Genomic DNA, 21,611 nt, shown 5'->3' with positions numbered 1-21,611 from the left:
TGATTTTGTAGTCAATCCAGCTTCTTAACTCCCTACAAAAAAATTGATTCAAATGCCTATCACATGCATTTTAGTATCCAAGGGCCTCCTTATGATTTCAAACAAATTTCTGATGGGTTTATATTTTCATGGACCTTTCTGGGTCTGATTTTGTGCTTCTGAGCAATTTTTGTCCCTTATTGTATAATACCTTATGACTTTTCACTTCTTTGCTATAATTTTAAGGCAAAGGTAAAAATGGCTCTTTATACATTATCATCTCCTTCAGAGCAACCACAAATACAAAGCTGTTGCATGTAGCAAAAATTTAGTTGAAGATTTGGTGCCAGGATTAAATGCCATGTAGGACACAACTTGGAATCACATGTTAGATTTTTTAGCTGCCATTGTCTGTACCACTCCATATAAAAACCTTAGTCTCCTGACATCTTGCTAATTCTTCCCTTCCATCTCCTTTATTCCCTACCTCCTGGATTACTCTGAAATTTTGAATTCCCCCTTAATTGAACTGAGCAATTCAGCTCTCTCTAGCTACTCCTAAACTTGCAGAGATACTTATTAAAAAAAAAAAAAAAACAAAAAAAAAAACAACCCAGTACCTTTTATATAGCAAGATTCATCACTTCTTAGAGAAAGCCAGAGAGAAAGAAAGAAAGAAAGAAAGAAAGAAAGAAAGAAAGAAAAAAAGAAAGAAAGGAGGAAGGGAGGAAGAGTGAAGGAAGCAGAGAGAGAAAGAAAGAAGACAGAAAGAAAAAAGAAAAAAAGAAATTGAAAAATGACCTTAACTTTCTACCATGGTTCTGCCACATTCCACATATATTATTCAAATAACCCCTTCCTTCAAGTTCCAGATCACAAAAACTAAAAAATCATATTTAACTTCATTCTCTTTAGTTGGATACTTGATAGTTTTTTAACAGAATAATTTAGAAGAAAATTAAACTACCTTTTCCTCCTTTATCCTGTTTCCAGGAAATCAGTGTTTCCAAATAATGAGTTTTAGTGGAAAGAATTTCTAACACACCTGTGTGAAATGTAGAGCACTTGAAAGCCTGGGTTTTGGTCCTGGTGTTGCCTCAGAAAATTTAACAAATCACTTAACCTAACTCTCTTCTATTTTTAAAACAGGGAAAATGGGGTGAGGTGTATTAGTTTTCCATTGCTGCTGTAACAAGTTACCACACGCTTGGTGGCTTTTAAAATGACACAAAATTAGGCACCTGGGTGGCTTAGTCGGTTAAGTGCCCGACTTCAGCTCAGGTCACGATCTCACAGTTTGGGAGTTCAAGTCCCGCATCAGGCTCTGTCTGTGCTGACAGCTCGGAGCCTGGATCCTGCTTCAGATTCTGTGTCTCCCTCTCTCTGCCCCTCCCCTGCTCACTTTCTGTCTCTCTCTCAAAAAATAAACACTTAAATACATAAATAATAAGTAAGTAAAATGACACAAAATTATTACCTTACAGTTCAGTAGGTCAGAAATCTGACCTGGGTCTCACTGGGTTAAGATCAAGGTGTCAGCATTGTCGTGTTCCTTTCTGAAGACTCTAGGAGAAAGTCAGTTTCTTTGTCCTTTCTGGCTTCTAGAGGCTGCCCACATTGCTAGGCTCCTGACTCCATTCCTCCATGTTTAATGTCAGCAATGATGTAGAGTCCTCACATTGCATCACTCTCAACTTCTTTGTTTCCCTCTTCCACTGTTAAGGACCCTTGTGACTACGTTGGACCCACAAAGATAGTGCAGGATAATTTCCCTATTTTAATGTCAGCTAATTAGCAACCTTAATTCCATCTGCAATCTTAATTTCCCTTTGTTAACTTAGGTAACATATTCACAGATTCTGGTAGTTAAGACTTGGACATCTTTGGGAGGACATTATTCTGTCTACCACATCAGGTAACAGAATATTTCTCACATATTTAACCAAAAAATTCTATGATTTTATGATAAAGTCCATCACATTTGGGTGGTAGGGAGGAGAAGGAGTAGTTCTTTACAGTACCACTGAGGAGAAATACTTGTGTTTACTAACACTGTTAAATACATTTTCTTTAGTGGACATTTTTCTTTTACAGAGTGCTTAACTTCTAGTTCATCTAGAAGATGGGAAATTTCTGCTTCTCCACTGATGAGTCCCAGGACTGCTAACTAATTGCCTTATCCTGGGTAAGAAGCAGAAACTGAACCCAAGATAGGCCAATGGAATTCTCTCATTAGAAACTGAATTGTGGGAAAAGAACAAGACTGAAAACAATCTATATTTTGCTGTTCCATTGGCTATCATACAGAAAATGTCGATCAGCAACAACTATTTCGACTCTTTGGAGCTGCCTGGCTCTTGAATGTGCCAAGCCTGATTCTTTAGCTTTCTTTTCTTTCCTACAAGCATCTGTATATTCTGCCATATTTTGCTTTTATTTGTTAACTCCTGGCATGCACTCAGTCAAATTAGTACCCTCTCATTCTTTTTGACCTCGGTGACTGCATTTCCTGTTTTTCTCCCAGCTTGTCTGACAGTTCCAGGCTTTTACCACACCAGGCTCCTTCTTGGACCCCCTTTCTTTTCCCTGTTCTATAACTGTCCATTCTCGGCAGCTTTTTCATTCTTTACATTTTCAGTGAGATTTCATTCAGAGCTGTGGCTTTGGCTCTCATCTTTACACGGAATTCACAACTTCTGTATTCATCTAACTCAACATTTGCCTGCTATTCATCATCTGCATTTACACTACCAACTCAACCTCACTATGACCCAAGTCATACGCCTCCCATTAAATTAAAAACTAGTTTCTCTCCTTCCTTCCTGACTTCTGTTATCCAGTCACCCAGGATGGAAAATTGATTGAAAGCAGTGTTTCTTATTTTCAATGTATGCGGTATCTGTTGCTTTTGTCTACCCTATTTGACAATTTCTTCTAGAAAACTGCACTTCTCTCATTCCATATCAGTCATGGTACCTTGCTTCCTCTCTTCACAGGAATGGTCATGTGGATTATACAGAACCAGTATGTATAGTTATTTATAATATTTAGAATTTAATGTTTATTATATTATTATAATTATATAAATGAAACATAAATACTATAATATTTACTTTTTAATGTTTATTTATTTTTGAGAGAGAGAGCAAGGGAGGAGGGGCAGAGAGAAAGGGAGAGAAGAGAACCCCAAGCAGGCTCCACACTGACAGCACAGAGCCTGATTCGGGGCTTGAACCCATGAACCATGACCAAAACCAAGAGCTTGATGCTTAACTGACTAAGCCACCCAGGCACCCCATACTATAATATGTATAATGTATGGATATTGGGAAAGAGAAGGCATTGATCTTCAGGTTGCTAAGCTGGAAGTATATAAATCTGTCACATGGAGAGAGCCTGTTTGGCAAAACACAATCAATATATAATAGCATATTTAGGACAGATAGCAGAGATAAATACCTTTGAACTCTTGGATCTACCTAAGCCTAAAGCCATAGACAATCTAAACTCTCCAGTTCTTTGACTCAAAAATTCTGCTAATCTTTTGTAAGCTACTTTGAATTGGGCTTGTATCACTTGCTGCATTATATTAGAGAGCCTTAACAGTTACTAAATCCTATTGATTTTACATTCAAATGTCTCACCTGTATCTTTTCTTCTCTCCCACTGCTGCTACACTACTCAATGACTTCATGTAGTTCTTCTATTACAACTACTACCTTACAGGTCTGCTTGCTGCCAATCTTATTTATGTTCATCCTGTATGAACCATCACACTATCAAAGTTACCTTATTAATAAAATGTGAGGTTATATTACTCTTTTCCTTAAATATCCTCAATGGTTCTCTATTGCGTGGTGAACAAAGCCCACTTTTTTTTTTTAATGTTTTATTTATTTTTGAGAGAGACAGAGTGTGAGCGGGAAGGGCAGAGAGAGAGGGAGACACAGAATTGGAAGCAGGCTCCAGGCTTTGAGCTGACAGCATAGAGCCCCATGCAGGGCTTGAACCCACAAACCGTGAGATCATGACCTGAGCCAAAGTCGATGCTTAACCGACTGAGCCACCCAGGGCTTCCCCCAAATTAGCATTATCTAGTCTGAAACTGCCATTCATTCATTTATTCACTCATTCAGTAAATATTTATTGCATACTTACTATGTACCCTACATCATTCTGGATACAGTAAATACAGTGATGACAAAATAGCTTACATTTCAGTGGGTAGGTGGCAACTCTTACAACATCCTTTTATAACATTTGATCTAGTATGATCGAGGGATAATTGTCCTGCAAGACTCTGTTTATGCTGTTCTTAGTTCTCAGTAATCTTTCCCCATTTAACAGCAAAATCCAATGCTAAAATCTCCATGTGGTTGAGATTTAACAGCACTTTCCTTTACATTTTCTCACTGGGTTGTTTATATATATATTATAGTACAAAGTAAACTTGTCTTATTTTACTTAATGACTTACATGTCCATCTTGCCTTACAGAGAAACTGAGGGAGGAGAACAGGTTTTATTAATCTTTGTACCCTTATTATGCTTTGTATACAGTAGGAACTCTCCGAATGATTGCTGTAATAATATAAATACAAGAAAACACTGCATGTTATTGCAAGGTGAACGTAGGGTTACAGTTGTATAACAAAAGTTATCCTAAGTACTTTTCACAGATGATTGCATTTAATCCATATAATTTCACACTTTGGGAAACAAAGAACAAGGGAAATTAAATAATTTATGTGAAGGTCACAGATGGTGGCTATAACAGAACATAAATCCAGATTTTTCTGAATACGAAACTCAAACCTTTTCTAACTCATGACACTCCACTCTGGTTTGTTACTGTCAATACTATGAATGTAATTTTAATTTAGTGGGCCAGATGCACGTTGGCCAAAGATGGGCTTAAATTATAAAAGCTGAGATTTCATGAAAGCTCTTGCCCCATCTGTTCCATGATTTCATAAAGAAACAAATGTTTTTTGATTTGGGTGTTCTTTTTGGTCTATAGGTACTGTCAAAAAATGCACAGCACAAAACTGAAAGAGTGGAAATTTAGCCATAGTTTTGATAAAACACACTAGTAAAACCTGAATATACAAAAACAAACATATCTTTTCTGAGGAAATGTATTGCATATTAAGAGAGGGAAAAAGTTGTTGGTTTTGTTCTCTCCTCCATGCTTTCTCTTTTTTTTTTCTTAAATCACTTTCAGTTTGTGTTCTAAATTTTACACAAGAGATAAGCTGCAATTCTACTGTTACTAACCCATTTTTGTTAACTTTGAGCATATTTCTTAACCAGTCAACTATTTTAGTCTCTTCATCTGTAAAGAAATACCCAAAAAGATGAATACTGAACTTCAGATAATAAATTTGTTATCGAACAAAGGGGTTAGAATTATCCCCAAGAAGAAACTTGTACAAGTACTTCGTACTGTACTACAACGCTTTGAACAATTATAATATTTGTAACTTATTAACTATAAAATTACTTCCTCATTTCCAAAGTATTATTCTGCCCTTTGCTTGATATTTAATGTGGTATCATTTGGTTTAGGACACACAATACTGTGTAACAATGAAATATCAGACTCTGTGGACTACTGGTTATCATTCAAAATAATCAATCTCATGATGGTTTAATAAATTTTTACTTGCACTTATTTTATGTAAAACGCAATATAAAAATAAATGACCTGGTCATCTTCTCCAATAATTATCAACTTCAGCTTATCTGTCCTGGTGATTGTAAACGAAAAACATTTCTGACATACATTACTTTTGAGGGTGTTTTGTTTTAAAAAGTCTTGGAAATCAAGTTGATAATAATAAAAACTACAAAGTAAATAGCAATAATAATTTACTAATTCTTCTCCACTTTTCCACTCTTGAGTGAAGAGAGAACTCTAGGAAGAAAAGGGCCAAGGTTCTTAGGTCCTAGGCATTATTCTTCTCATTGGTAAAATGGGGGTAATAAAACCTAATCTAATGAGGATTGAGATTACATTTGTCTTGCACAAAATGGCATAAAATCTAGTGCTCTGACACCATTTGAATGATCTTGGCCAAGTTACTTTACTTCTTTGAACTTTCATTTTACTCATTTGTAGAATGGGGCTAGTCTTTCTAGCTTACGTAGGTGTGTTGTGAGGGTCAGATTTGAAAAAAATGGCATGTGAAATGTTTTTATAAAGTATTAGAAAATGTAGAACTAATTATTTCCAAAGCAAAATACAATTTTCTCTGCTACATAGTGCTGCAGATTCTTCGGTAAAATATTATATGGAAAAGGATTTAAAGTCTTTTCTCTATAGGATTCCCTTCTTACTGTGTCTGCTTTCCTAGGGAAATAAGATTTAGTTCTATATTTGTACTTGTCTAGGTTATAGGAAAGTCATCAGTGGCAAAGGATAGCAATTGTCTCATGTTAGTTAACGCTAATCATTCAAGAATAACTGAACAGTTAATGAAATTTCTGCCTCTTCTAGTATATAAAAAAACTTCGTGAAACATAGTTTTCTATGTGCTATAAATGATGGTCACCTATAGAGATTTCTTCTCTAATAATAAACAACCAGCTTGTATATAATTATAATTAAATGATTGTGAATGTCAACTAATTGAAAACTATGAAACTATACTCTTAAAGTATAATCTTCCTTGAATCAGAGAAACATGTAAGCTAATATAAGAAACAAATAATAGTAAAAGGAAGAAAGAAAAATCACAAGATATTTCTAATTGTTGATCATTTTTTTCTTTATTAGTAATTCATTTATTTTCTTAACCAGTGATAAAGTTAAATTGCATAAGGGAGAAATTTCGTAAAGCTGAATATTTTGTTTATTAATTTTCCAGAATGTAGTTATGATGTATCTAACTCTGTAACAGTTGTCAACTGTCTCCTTTGAAAATTAATGATTTGCAACACAGATGGCTGCCCTCTTATTAGAGACCTAGAACTCAAAATCATGTTAAGGAATGGAACAAATTATGTTTATAACTACTCTTTTATTATTAAAGCTGGTCTCTAAAAAGGCACACATTTTAAACAATGAGGACAGTATGAATATTCCAGGATTCTAGATAGAGTCCCTCCCAAAATAAAGTATATCAAAAAGTTGTCTTTAATTTGGTCTATATGTGGCTTAATGCTATTTATTGAATTTTCCATGTATGTAGGGCAAATGTCATATCTACAACACAAAACTAAATGTGATTGGAAAGATGTGACATTGTTGCAACATTGTTACATGCTGACACAAAACCTTACATCTAGTCCAAACCCTTTTTTCTCTGTTATTTTCATAATACTTGGATTTCATGGGAACCCTCGAAACAATACAGTAGTTCCCCACCCCCCTCCCCCACTTATCCATGGGGGATATGTTCCAAGAATCCCAGTAGATGCCTAAAACCATGGATAGTATCAAACCCTGTGGATACAGTTTTCCTCTGCATCCATACATATGTTATAGTTTAATTTATAAATTAGGTACAATAATAGATTGACAATAACTAATAATAAGATAGAATAATTGTAACAATATATTGCAATAAAGTTATGTGAATGTGGTCTTTATCTAATCTTTTTGTTCTGTACTCACCCTCCTTGTGATGATGTAAGATGATAAAATGCCTTCCATGATGAGATGAAATAAGGTGAACGACGTAAATACTATGACTTGATTAGGCTACTATTGACCTTCTGCTGATACATCAGGAGAATCATCTGCTTCCTGACCATGGGTAACTGAAACCATGGAAAGTAAAACTGTGGATAAGGGGGGGGGACTATAGTATAATGAAATTCCTAAAAAAGTAAACTGTATCTCTTGTAGCTCAAGTCAAGGATTTCAAATGGTGAGAAAGCAATTTACCACAACATCCACAGGTTTCTGATCAATGTTATAGACAAATGGTGACTTTGGAGACCATCCACATAGGTTTAAATCCAGCTTCCACCAGATGATAGCTGTGTAACATAGGGTAAGTTGCTTAACTTCTCTGTCCCTCAGTTTTACCTGTCCCCACGTTAAATAATGACAGTAAAGCTACCTTATCTCCCAGGGTTTTGAGGATCAACGAGTTACTATTTGTACAGTACTTGGAATACGGTACACATAATATAAATGTTTGTTAAATTAATTTAACGTAATTGGTAATAAATGGTTACTAAGAGTTTACTGAGGGCCTTCTTAGCACTCTGTTTTTGTCAGTAATGAAAAATATTTTTTAAAAAAATCTGAAAAATTTCCTTGGCTTACTTTAAAGTCACCTGGTATCCATTAAACCTTACTGTGCCTGGTGCCTTGAGGACACCAAATACGTTTATGTGGTCTCGCCCTCAGGAACTTAAGTCTTTCTGCATTAAGTTTGGCACAAATGCTCGCAAAGTTAAAAGGAACGGTAACAAAAAATATTGCAGTGCCACATACCTGTAAGTAAAGCTATATGAAAAATCAAGTGCTCTATAATGTATATTAATAAAACGCAATTATCAATTGTGAACGCGTTTATTCTGACATCAACACAGAAAGCTGCTCAATCCAATGTCTCGCATCAACACACTGTGCAGAAATGGTATTTTCCTTATCGCCACCTGGGAGACGTCTGATAAAACCTTGAGAGTGACCCCACAAAATCATGGCGAATGAAAACCGCACTGGAAACATCACGGGGCTTGCGACTGATGCCTGACCGGGAGGACAACGTGGTGGGCTCAGCGAATACCTTGAATCTTCGGAGTAAAGGGAGGTTCCGAGCCACGGTCGACATTAGGGACCAAGTTGTTTCCGCGGCTGAGGCTGGCCAGTCCGCACTCGCCAGAGGCAAGAACTAGGGGGTTCCCCTCGCTTGGGATCTCCTACACGCACGTGCGGTTGCCCGGGCCTGCGGGGAGAAGGCGACCTTCGAGCGAGCAGCCGCGGGATTGCGGGGCACAAAGAAAGCAACCCGAGCCCCCTTGCGGCCTCCCGAGGCCCCGCTCCAGGGCTGCGAGACGACGGGTTCCTCGAAGCTAACGGTTCCCACGCCGCCTCCCGTATCTCTGGGATGAGCATCCGACCCAATCCCGGGCCACAACACGCAGTTCAGCGGGCCGCAGAGTCGCCTGTCTGGGTTAGCCTGCACCGCCGCCCCCGAGTCAGGCCCCCTCACCCCACCGCCCTCGTCCAGGGCGACACGTCACTTCCGGCGCGCGCGCCCGCCCGCGGAGAAAGACCGCGGCCGGCGAGGGGGGCGAGCGAGGGGGGCGGGGCGGGGGAAAGGGGAGTGTCCGCCCGCTGCCGCCGCCGCAGCTACAGCTGTAGCCCCTGGGGCTGGGGAGTTCGCTGAAGCCCTGCCCTCCGAACTGGCCCAGGCTGCTCGTCCGGACTCGGGGCGCCAGCGCCAGGAGCACCCACCGCTTTGACCGGTGCAGAAGCGGGACTTGCCTGAGCCTGTGGAGCGGCGGGGACGGCCCCGGCCCCCCTCCCCTCCCTGACCCCTTCTTTCCATCGCCCCAGTCATGGGGAACGCAGCGACCGCCAAGAAAGGCAGCGAGGTGGAGAGCGGTGAGTCAAGGGCCGGGTCTGGGTACCTACCGGGCGGGCCGGCGCGGGGCACCGATCGCCCCTCCGGGTCGGAGCCCCGAGGCCGCGGGCATGGTCCAGGCCTCGCAGCGGCCGCCGGGAGCTGCTCGAGGGGGCCCTGGGGACCAGCTGCCTTCCTCCTCCATCCCCCCCCCTCCCCCCCGCCCCAGCTCCGGCGTGAGGGCCCAGCACGGAGGGCCGGATGGAGAGATCGAGGGAGAAGAGTGGTCCCCGAAATTCCCTTTCTCTATAGAGCGAGGGGGACGCACTCGCTAGAACAATTCCCCAAATATGGTCCGGATAAGAAGTCCATAGAACCATCCAAGCCCTTGCTTCCCCTACCCACGACCACCTCTTTGGGAGCCACAGGTAGTGCTGTGGGCAGAGTTGGCTCTTTTCCCTCCATCACTTGGGGCCAGCCCAACCTATCAGGAGGTAAGGGGCTACTAGTCTGGCTTTCCGCAGGTAAGGTTAATTCTGAGCAAGCGGCTGTGTTTTAGAGACCCTTCCGTCTCTTCAGATTAGGAATGGAAGATATAACAAGACTAAAGTGCAACTTTCTCCTTGAAAAAAGCAAGGCAGGTTTGCCTTTTCTTGAGACATTCAAGACTCTCCTATGGTGTCTGTAAACTTAAAGGTCACTCACTTAAAGTGCTTACAGAATATGGTGAATTTCTTCTGAAAGCTGAAAGTGCAGGCACCCTACATTTTACACCAAATAATAAAAAGTCATGCAAATTGAATTTCTTTATAGTTAAACAAATAAATAAATAAATAAAATCAGGATAGCTGTGAAAGAAAAACTGGTGTGTCTTTGTCCGGTTCCTCTCAGATTTTATAATTCAGAATGATCAGATAACAAATGGTATTTGTTTTATCACAAGGAGTAAATGACATCTCAGCACTTGAGGGAATGCCAGATCATTTATTTCCGTTTGTGTAAATAGTGTCTTTTAATGTTTCTATGTTTGTAACCTGTTTTAGGTTAATTTTGTAATTTGGCATGAAGGAAATAGCTTTTTTTTTTTTTTTCTATATCAACAAAGCAGAATCAATTTGGAAAGATTTAGTCATTCGTTTTGTTTAATGTGAATAATGAGATCAGATTATATGGTTTATGTTTCACCAGTAAGGTTTTAATTTTCAGGAGCCCCAGAAAAGTTTGAGATACTATCATACAAATTATCAATGACCATACTTTAGTATGTGATAGGGAAATTTTTAAAAGCCAATATAGAGGTAGAACTTTGTTATCTTTTCTTTTTCAACTGCAAAAATGTAGTAACTGTACAGAAAGTATAGGAATGTGAAAAGTGTAAAGAATTTTTTGTGTCTGATGAGTTATCATTTTGCCTTTTAAGGTAAAATGTACTAATTGTGTTACAAAAAAGTATGCTTGATAATTGAATCATATCAGTGATTTTCATTAGCAAATACTGGCCTGTACAATGTTTATGTTTTTACATTGTAAAAAGAATGATAGTAGACTCTTCTCTGATCTGTATATTTCCATTATTAAGTTACCAAACTAATTCTCCCTTAGACAGTACTAATTTGAACCTCATAACTATGGGATAATCTCAGAATATTTACAGAAAACAGAATAAACTTTAAATATGTATTTAAATTATTCCTACGAATAAATTCTTTCCTGAGCTTTAACTATTAGTGACAGTCTATTTAGTAAGTATGTTAGCCAGCTTTTTATGCAAGTTTATTTATGGCAACTGAAGGTCATTATAGTAGTTTGCATAAATGTTGTAAAGTGATAAAAGAAAATAGCAAATGATGTCTCATCGGGACAATTATTGAAATGTCACGTGTTGATCACTTTGTAATTTCATTTGGAGCAATGTTATCAGATGTGTGTTGCTGCTGTTCTATAGTTAATAAAGTTTATTGATATCTCTTAAAACTTAATGAAAGAACAGCTTTTACCATTACAGACCTAACTTCTGTTTACTTTTATTTTTTTAATTTTTTTACGTTTATTTATTTATTTTGAGAGAGAGAGAGAGAGAGAGAGAGAGCGTGCACGTGCAAGTGGGGTAGGGGCAAAGAGCGAGAGTGAGAGAGAGAGAGAGAGAGAGAGAGAGAGAATCCTAGGCAGGTTCCACACAACGCAGATCCTGATGTGGGGCTCTAACTCACTAACCATGAGATCATGACCTTAGTTGAAGTTGGAGGCTTAACCGATTGAGCCACCCAGGTGCCCCTCTTCTGTTTATTTTTTAAAATTATTCTTGACAATATATACCTTTCAAAATTTGAATGTAGTTATTTAAACTTTAGCTGGTAGTAAGAGCATAAACTTTCAGAAATATAAGCGATCTTAGAGATCAGCCTGTATAATCATTCCATTTCAAAGTCAAAGAGCCTGACCTCTGAAGAAGCTGAAGGTGAGATCATATTATTACTGATAGCAGAGTAAGGAATAGAATCTGGTGCTCTGATTCCATTCTGCATCACTAAATAATCAATTAATACATACATTTTGAAAATGCCTATCAAGTATATTAGTTCTGTTTGGAGACTCGGTAGGTAAAACCTCAAGAAATTTACAGTGTAGTGTGAGAAGGAAAATGTACTTACTGAAGTTAACTGAAAAGTAAATTAGGATAACTGCTAACATTATGGGAAGTAAGATTAGAACTCTGAAAATGACCAACAGGAAAATGTTTGATTTGAAATGATGATTAAAATGTATAACGTTGATTATTATTTGGGGTTTGATCAGGACCATGCCTCATAGAGATGATTCTGGAGTTTCATTATAAAAAGATCCCAGAGGAATGAAGCTTTGACCATTTGGTGCTTCTGTTGTATTCTATTGAAATCTCTATTCCAGGAGGGCACCTGGGTGGCTCAGTTGGTTAAGCGTCCGACTTGGGCTCAGGTCTCACAGTTTGTGGGTTCCAGCCCCGCGTCAGGCCCTGTGCTGACAGCTCAGAGCCTGGAGCCTGCTTCAGACTCTGTGTCTCCCTCTCTCTCTGCCCCTCCCCCACTGGCACTCTGTCTCTGTCTCTCAAAAATGAATAAACTTAAAAAAAAAAAAAGGAAAGAAATCTCTCTACTCTTGGAATAAAACATTTTCCAGGGTAGGACTTGGAGATGCCATTCTCATTTCCACACTTTCTGGAGATAACATTAAGTTGGGTACCTGTTGTTCTATTGCCATGAACTAAGAAATTGTATTAAGATATCTTGAAAACTTATTGAAAGAACATCTTTTACCATTACATACCTAACTGTGTATTTTAAAAAAAATACTCTCAAAAATATGTGTTTCAGAATTCGAATGTAGTTATTTAAACTTCTGCTAATACACAGAAGCATAAATTTTAGAAACATGAGTATATAATTTTCTGAGAAGCTTTAAACTCTTGTCATTCAAAATGGTTCTACTTATCCAGTCTCCCACTCTTACTTTACCCACAGTTGCCAACATAAAAAGCAGATGCCACTGTTTTATCATGGGAAAGTTCTTTTCGTTTATTTCCTTTTTTAAGACCCATTAGACCCCACAGGTTGCCTGTGGGGCTTTGTATTACACTCTTATGGCAAAGGTGTTGAGACCAATGGGTGAAGTGTTGATAGAGACTTGGAGGCAGATTCTCCTGTGACTGCAAGTGGTAGAGCCACCTTGTAACCTAGTGTTTACATAATGATCTTTGAATGTTTTCCCAAGTATCTGTCTTAGGAACTTTAAGGTGAATAGAAATTAATCAAAGAAAGTCTCCAGTAGACTAGGTTCAACCAAAATGCAAGTTCATAACAACTAGCATTTTTGGAGGGCTTACTATGAGCTTGGTCCTCTGTGTACTTTGCATGCATAATTTCACTTAATCTTTCCAAGCCTGTGAAGTAGTTTAGTTATTTTTCCATTTTATATATGAGGAAATAGAGGCTCAGAGAGACTAAATGACTTGCCTAAGGTTGTACAGCGAGGAAGCCAAGGAGCAACATTTGAACCTAGGCAGCCTAACCCCAAACCCGAAATCCTAACCACTGTGTGAACAGCCTATGCATATCCAATGGAAAAGCTAATTCTCAAACACACAGAATAGCTCAGACTTTATTTTATTTCAGTTTATTGTCAGTTACAGGAAGTTTTGGTTGTTTTCAGTAGTGACTTTATTTGTATACATTTAATTCTTAGAGTTATTGTTTCTGGTACTGTTCTCTAAATTCAGTTTCCTCATCTGTAAAATGAGGACAAAAGATTAAGTTACTTTGAAAATCTTTAGATTTAATATGGTATAATTTCAAATTAAGCCATATAAATTGATTTATATACTTAAACCCTTCATTACTATTACTATTTGTATTTAATTATTTTTTCTCATTTGTGAATATATACTTTCCCTTCCTGACCAGAAGCCAATCAAAAACTTACTATTTGAACTTGTATCGCCATTTTGAAAAGTATTTAGAAATTTGCATTTTACCACTGTTGAGAGGAACACCATCCAATCAGACTTTCTGCTGTGATGGACATGTTTCTGTGTTGTGTAATGTGGTAGCCACTAGCTGTATGTGGCTCTTGAGCACTTGAAATGTGACCAGGGCGACTGAGGAACTGAATTTTTAACTTACATGTGGCTATTAATGTTTGGTGTAGTGGACAGCACAAATTTAAAACATAGCTGTCTTTACATGTAATAAAAACGCTAACCCATCTTTCCATCATCTTGGTAACTGGTAGATACTCAACAAGTGTGTGTTGATAAACAGAATGCTGGACTGATCTTTTCTCATCCTAAGAAGGAACTTATTTCTAAAGCATTTCCCCTGAATAAGCCTTTATAAACTTAGTGAACATTACTGTAGCTTAGTGATTTGTGTGTCATGTATAAAGTTCACTACAAAGTTCATTTCCATATTGGGTTCTACTAGAATTAATTTGTTTTAGTTTTCAATACTGACTCTCAGTGAACATATTTTTATTGTAAGTTTTGTAGATTTAAATGTTGATTAGGAGAAATTTAGTGATCTCATATCATACTCATGTCTTTAAAGTTTTTAGTTATCAGGTATTTTTAAGGGAAAACCAGTAGCAGGTATTTGCGCCAATTTACTAGATTGGCAGAAGTATTTGGGAATGGTTTTCTTTGAGTTAAAAATTTTTGAAAAAGAAAACAAAAGGTCCCAACAAACAGCAACACTGTCTAAATAATAAATACATTGTTATCTGATCCAGATACATGATTTTGTGATTCACTTTGTACAATTATCTAATGTATAAAATTATCTCATGTTTAGAAACCATTTTTCCCATTCTCCTGGTCAGTGACCTCCACTTAGGATCTACACAGAATGTTGCTTTTCATTGCCAGCAACAGGATAATTAAAGACCTGAAAGCCAGCTTAGAAAAGTAAGCCACAGTTGAGTGGCAGAAGCAGTCCATGAAAAGATCCTAGGTAAGCCATGATACTTATTAAAATTCTTCAGAGAGTCAGGAGTTGACCATAAATCATTTTGGTATTCCATTAAATTAATAAAATAAAACAATTAGTATAATTTACAAGATTGTCTGTATACCTAGGTGATAATAATGTTAGTACAGATATATGATCAGATTTTTTTAGGGGAATAAATCTTAAGTTTTGAATAAAGAAAAGTATGTTAAGTAGAAAAATGTGGAATTTATGGAAGTAAATATACCCTGGTCAGTACCACATTATTTTGAGTATTTTAATTTTAAAACTTCCTTCAAGAGTATCCTATATAGTTCTTTTCTTTGTTGGTCCATTCATTCATTCCACATAGTTGAGTTCCTAATATGTGATGGACTCTATGCAAATCTATGGGAGTAAAGATTGAATATGACACTATACCTGCTCCATAGTGCCTACATTCCAGAAATTAGAGACATATTTGTCAACACATTGATGGGGTGAAAGCTGTTATAAGTACTTATGTAAAAACTCAGTGGGGAAACCAGTAGAAAATACGGTCATTTCCACTGGTGTTGGGAGGGTGAGGTTCTAAAAGGACTTCAAGGAGGAGGTGAGCTCTGAGTTGAGCATCGAAAATGGTAAGTGTTCAACAGGAGGAAGTGTGCTCTGAGTAGAAGGAACACAGAGTGAACAAAGATGCAGAGGAATGAAACAAAATGGGATATACAGGAAAAGGAAAGTAAGTTGTCCATTGTGACTGAGAGGATAGAATTGGTTGTAGGAAAGAGGGGAAACTATATAATGAAAGATGAGACTGAAGAAATGGACAGAGCCATGTAATGGAAATTCCGATTTTGAATTTTATCCCATAGATATTAGGGAGCTGTGGTGGACTTCAGAATAAGGGAGAGACATGATCAGATTTGGGTTTTACCAAGATTACTTTGGTTGGTAGTGTGAAGATGAGTCACTTTATGGAACAAGTGGAGTAAAGGCAGGAAGATCAATTAGAAGACTCTTGCATGCAAGGGAGGGACTTTGAGGGTCTGAATCAAGGCGGTAGAGGTAGGGATGCAGGAAAAGCTCTGAAATTTGAGAAGTTTGGAAAATGAAAATGAGCAAACTGTACTTGGGGAATGAAGAAGAAGAGGAATTGGAAATAATGCCCAAGTTTTTCGCTTGTTTGGATGGGTTGTGATGCCAGTAATAGAGTCAGGAAGTGAATAAAAGGCCAGGAGCAGATTTGGGGAGTATTGAATTCAGGGGCATATTGAATTCAGGGTGCCTATGGTATTTCTAAGAAAAGTGATACCTGATTGGTTGTTCTATACGTGGATTGTCTAATTTAATTCTCCCAGTCATGGTGGGGAAATGACCTTGGATGGTTAGAGGATCTGTTCCACATAACATCCTCATTTTGCTCCCTTAAAAAAGGCCAGCTGTTTAGAAATTATAGAACTAAAACACCTGAGGGATGCCTGGGGTGGCTCAGTTGGTTGGGCATCTGACTCTTGATTTCAGCTCAGGTCATGATCTCAGAGTCATGGGATCAAGCCCCACTTTGCAGGGCTTCATGCTGGGCATAGAGCCTGTTTGAGGTTCTCTCTCTCTCTCTCTCTCTCTCTCTCTCTCTCTCTCTCTCCCCACCTCCCTCCCTCCCTCCCTCCCTCTCTCTCTCTCTCTCTCTCTCTCTCAAAATGAATAAACATTAAAAAAAAAAAAGAACTAAAACATCTAACATAATTCCTAGAAATTCAGAACTACAGCTACTAAAAGTGTAGCTTTTTTGTTTTGAAAAGAGTAAAACCTAAAGCACTGATGAAAACAGTGTAACTTTAAAAGAAACAAAATAATTTAAAATCAGATAAAATATTACTTTTACAGTTAAAGTGTACATCCTGTAAGCTATTGAGTTTGGTAGAACCATGTAGAACAGTGGAAAGAACATGTAAAATACAGTAGCAACATATATTTTACTAAGTAAATACCAGTTTTGTTCCCCTGGAGTGCTTTCAAATAAATATTATAACATTGAGATATAACTTAGTGGTAAGGACATGAACTTAGAATAAGAAAAATCTAGATTGTTTTCTAATACTTTCTATTACTTCACTTTGAACAAGTGTTTGTTTTAATGTCTCCAACCTATACTGTAAAGTTGAGAAGAGAGGATTTGATAATGAGGCTGTGGTCTTTTCCAGTTTTATAATCTAATGATTCCAATATATTTATTAAAGAAAGAATGTACATTTAGAAGTACCAACACTTGGGAATAAATTATAGAATGTTCTCAGAAAATTATGTGGAGAAAATTATGTGGGTGGAGAAGTGGTAAATGAGCCTCAATGTGAGCACATATAAGGTACTGTATTTAGGGAAATTTTTTACCTGTACTTTTAAGAATGATAACCTATGAATTTTGACCTAGGAAACATTAATGAATCACTGTATTGATTGTTGAAGATATTCTCATGTTCTACTGCAGGTAAAGGGATCATTTAAATGTTAGTCATCAGAGGAGTGGAAATAAAACACAGAGCATTCTACTATTAATGTAAAACCCTTAGCATACTGTGTGTAGTTATGATGTTTTGTGTGTAGTCGAACCAGGGGAAGTTAAGATCAGAGGCAGCTAATAGGTGTAAGAAAATAGAAGGTTTATTGTATGAGAATAAGCTAAAAAAACACAAAACAAACTCTTCAAACTAAAAAGGTTATGGCTACATGATTAAAATGTATAAATCAGGTAGCATTGACAGAAAAGCTAGGATTTTTCACTTAAATTTGAATTATAAGAACTCATGAGATATTCCTCAAAACTTAAAAAAGCTAGTTGTAGAGCAAATAAAATACAGCAAAACCTTGAGAAACTAGGCTTAGAGAATAAGTCTTTTTAACTCCTTTTTAATCATTTAGGTTTAAAGGTAAAAAAACATTTGTGCTTATAAATTCAGCTAGTATTTTTAGCAACTTAAAAATTGCTAGAAAATTTTAATGCTTTTTTTACTCTTTTTATAGGTCTTATAACCCCTTCTTCTTCTTATAACTTCTAAAAGAGTCATTGATATTAACAGATAAACCTTTTTCTTACTAATACTGAGGTTTATTACTATAATGCAAATAATAAATTGTTTTCCCTGATAAGGAGAGATAGCTTGAATTGCTTAAATTGATATGGATGTATAGCTTAAGTTTTTACTTTAGTATTATAATTCATCCATTTATTGGAGCGACTGGGTGGCTCAGTCGGTTAAGAGTCTGACTCTTCATTTCGGCTCAGGTCATGATCTCACACTTCGTGGGTTTGAGCCCCACGTCGGGCTCTGTCTGTGCTGACAGTGCAGAGCCTGCTTGGGATTCTCTCTCCTCTCTCTCTCCCCCTCTGCTACTTACTCTCTCTCTGTCTCAAAATAAATAAATAAACTTAAAAAAATAATAATTCACCCATTTATTTGATTTTTTAAAAAATATCTTGGGGATGGGAGATAAAGAGTTGCCTTTATGTAGCTCGTAGTCTTTTGGCAGATTTAGATAAGTAAAAACATAATTATGAGAATTTTTTAGGACGTATAGTATAGGATGTTTCCTGTGGTGATAATTTTGTTTTTTAACTTTTTGGTTGTAATGTAAATTAGATTCAGTAATGCTCTGTATCTATGCAGATGGTTTTTTTGAATCAAAGTTAGGACTCTTAAAGAGAAATGCACTGATAATTCACAATGATAAATGATGCACCAGCACATGTGACCTTAAAGCTACCTTAGAAAATCCAGTGTAGATGTTGTATCTTATCTGACTTGCTATTACAAGGTGAAAAGTCCCAGGTTTTATGGCCATGATTTAAGGTTATATTCCCTATTGCCCACTATTCATATAAAGTTAACTTTTCAATGACTTCTGAATTTTTTTCCTTGTAAAATAACTGTTGAATCTAAACCTTTAAGTCCTTGGCAAATCTGTATTCTCCGTCTGGACTTTGTCTTCAAAAAATTAAAGATACGCTCTTGAGATCTCACTTTAGAGTCCTACTTAGTAAAAGGGGGTGCCTGGGTGGCTCAGTAGGTTAAGTATCCAACTCGTGGTTTTGGCTCAGGTCATGATCTCTCAGGTTCGTGAGTTCAAGCCCCACATCAGGCTCTGGGCTGACAGTGTGGAGCCTGCTTGAGATTCTCTCTCTCTCTCTCTCTCTCTCTCTCTCTCTCTCTCTCTTTTCTCTCTTTCTCTCTTTCTCTCTCTCCCTCCCCCTCTCCATGCCCCTCCCCCACTTGCTGTCTCTGTCTCTGTCAAAATAAATAAATTAAAAAAAAAGAGTCCTACTTAGTAAAATGAGTATTCAATTTCTATATTACTTACTTATTCTTTAAATATTTCTTTTGTTTAATGTTTATTTATTTTGAGAGAGAGAAAGTCAGAGTGCAAACAGGGGAGGAGCAGAGAGGGAGACACAGGATCTGAAGCAGGCTCCAGGCTCTGAGATGTCAGCACAGAGTCTGACACAGGGCTCGAACCCATGAACCGCGAGATCATGACCTGAGCCAAAAGTCAGAGGCTTAACCAATTGAGTCACCCAGGTGCCCCTCTATATTACTTATTCTTAAGTAGATGACCATACGGCATCATCCAACTATTGTGCGTAAGCCACAAACTTAAGAGAATATGTTTGTACAGGTATAACTTAACTTTTTTTGTAGGTGCTAATTCTGCTGATAATTTAGCCCCTCTAATCCAAGGAGAAGAGCTTCCTGTCTGAGTAGGAGCCATGAAAGATTAAATTGGGGAAGAATATGAATCCCTCTTTAGGCTGTAGTCTTGAAGTTACTAAGTAAGTCATAGTTCATCTGATAGAATGACAGAGACAGAAAGGTCATTTATTTGTCATTCATTCAATCCTTTAGTTATTCTCAATCAGTATTTACTGAGTGCCTACTGTGTATCAGAGTCTGTGCTAGTCCATAAATGCAAATATGTGAGTAAACATAAGACTTGGTTCCTGTTTTAAGCTGGGAGACAGATACATACAGATATTTATGAAAAAATGTAGGATGATACACAGTGCCTAAGATTTGATACTAGGCTGAAAATACAACGTAGGAGTGTATATAGGTTTAAGTGTTGAATTCCTGAGATCATACTATAACCAACGTAAATAGAAACTGGCTTTGAGTCCATTTTGGGGGATGTTTACATCTGTGATTATAGCACTTACAGTAGCATTGATTCTCCATTGTTTCTCCCACTGTAATCTCTAAGGGCAGAGCCGGTATCTGTCTTGTTTAGTGTTTTAATCCCTAAAATTTGGCACAGTTCCTAGCCCATAGTGGAAACTGAAATCATCGACAGTTACAAAATACAAAATTTGAGCTTCTTGTAAAAGTGTTTACTCCCCATCTCTCCCCTTAGTTGACAGGTACTTTCTCTTCAATGTATTGACTATTTGGGCCTGTTAGTTGATTTTCTTGAGAAGAGGGTACCTCTTTCCTTCTTTTCTCAGCATATAGTAGTTTGACATATATCAAAATTATATCACTTTTAACTGGTATGGAGAGATTGGTCTCAGACTTCAGGTAGGAAGACATTGGATTAGGAAAAACTATTATGCTCCCAACTTCTTGAAAATCCCTGCTCATTTGAGGCCTACTATAGTCTGTTTGTGTTTCCTCAGAATTCATATGTTGAAATCCTAACCCCCATGGTGATAATATTAGAAAGTGCGGCCTTTTGGAGAGTGCTCCCTTGCCCCCTCTGCTAAGTGAGGTTGCCATAAGGAGATGGCTGTCATTGAAGAAGTGGGCTCTCACCAGATACTGAATTTGCTGGCACCATAATCTTGAACTTTCAGTCTGTAGAACTGTGAGAAAGATTTCTTTTGCTAATAAGCCACCCAGTCTATGGTATTTTGTTATAGCAGCCCGGACAGGACCAAGACAAGGCCTAAACTAGTCAGCTGTACTATTATGTTCCCATCCTTGTAGCTTTCATTTACCAATCTCTTACTTACTTTTCTTCACTCATCAAAAACTTTGGCACGGGGCTCACAATCTTTCTCTGTACTCTAAGCCCTGCATTTATCCTAGGTGGCTTCAAATTCTATGTGGATGACCCATTCATTACCATTGCATCTCAGTTCCTTGACCACATTATCTTCTATCCCCTTCTGTTCACTTCATTTCAAATAGCCAGTCTCACCAAGAATCTTGTCATATTTATTAATTGCTCAATAATCACCAATGTACACGTGCCATTTTCTGATCACAATGTCCCCTAATTTTCTTTGCTCTTTAACTATTCTCACTATTATTCTTCATCAGAATCTTTCGTCCATTTGTCCATCATGTCTCACTTCATTTTCCTTTTTAACCAGTTTCGATTACATGGTCCCTGAAATCCATTGCACTTTTGTCTTTTTAGCACATCTTTCTGACAAAAATCTGATAAACTCAACTGTCTGTTTTCTTAGTGCTTTCAGCTAAGAGCTAAGCAATACTAGAGAAAGCCACATAGAAGGGCACTATAAATGTAGCCTCAGATAGGCTGTCAACATGATTTGACAATTCTACCATATTTCTCTGATCAACACTGTCTCCCATTCTTTATAATTTTTATTTTATTCACTTCACACTTCTGAAGTCCCCATTATCTCATTTCTAAGA

At 37.6% G+C, this 21,611-nt stretch overlaps 1 protein-coding gene across 2 annotated transcripts in view; it reads left to right on the top strand.

Moving 5' to 3' along the window:
• Positions 1-9,264: 9,264 nt before the first annotated feature.
• Positions 9,265-21,611, top strand: part of PRKACB (protein kinase cAMP-activated catalytic subunit beta) — a 126,038-nt gene continuing 113,691 nt past the window's right edge. For both annotated transcript variants that reach the window (XM_019413970.2, XM_053893271.1), the window contains exon 1: positions 9,265-9,543. In XM_019413970.2, the coding sequence (XP_019269515.1) occupies positions 9,498-9,543 (46 nt within the window). In that variant the 5' untranslated portion in view covers positions 9,265-9,497. The remainder of the gene's footprint in view (positions 9,544-21,611) is intronic.

Source organism: Panthera pardus, unplaced genomic scaffold (genome assembly GCF_024362965.1).
Source record: "Panthera pardus isolate Hobbes unplaced genomic scaffold, ASM2436296v1 HiC_scaffold_11, whole genome shotgun sequence".
NCBI classification, from domain to species: Eukaryota; Metazoa; Chordata; class Mammalia; order Carnivora; family Felidae; genus Panthera; species Panthera pardus.
This window is presented reverse-complemented; position numbering and strand designations above follow the sequence as displayed.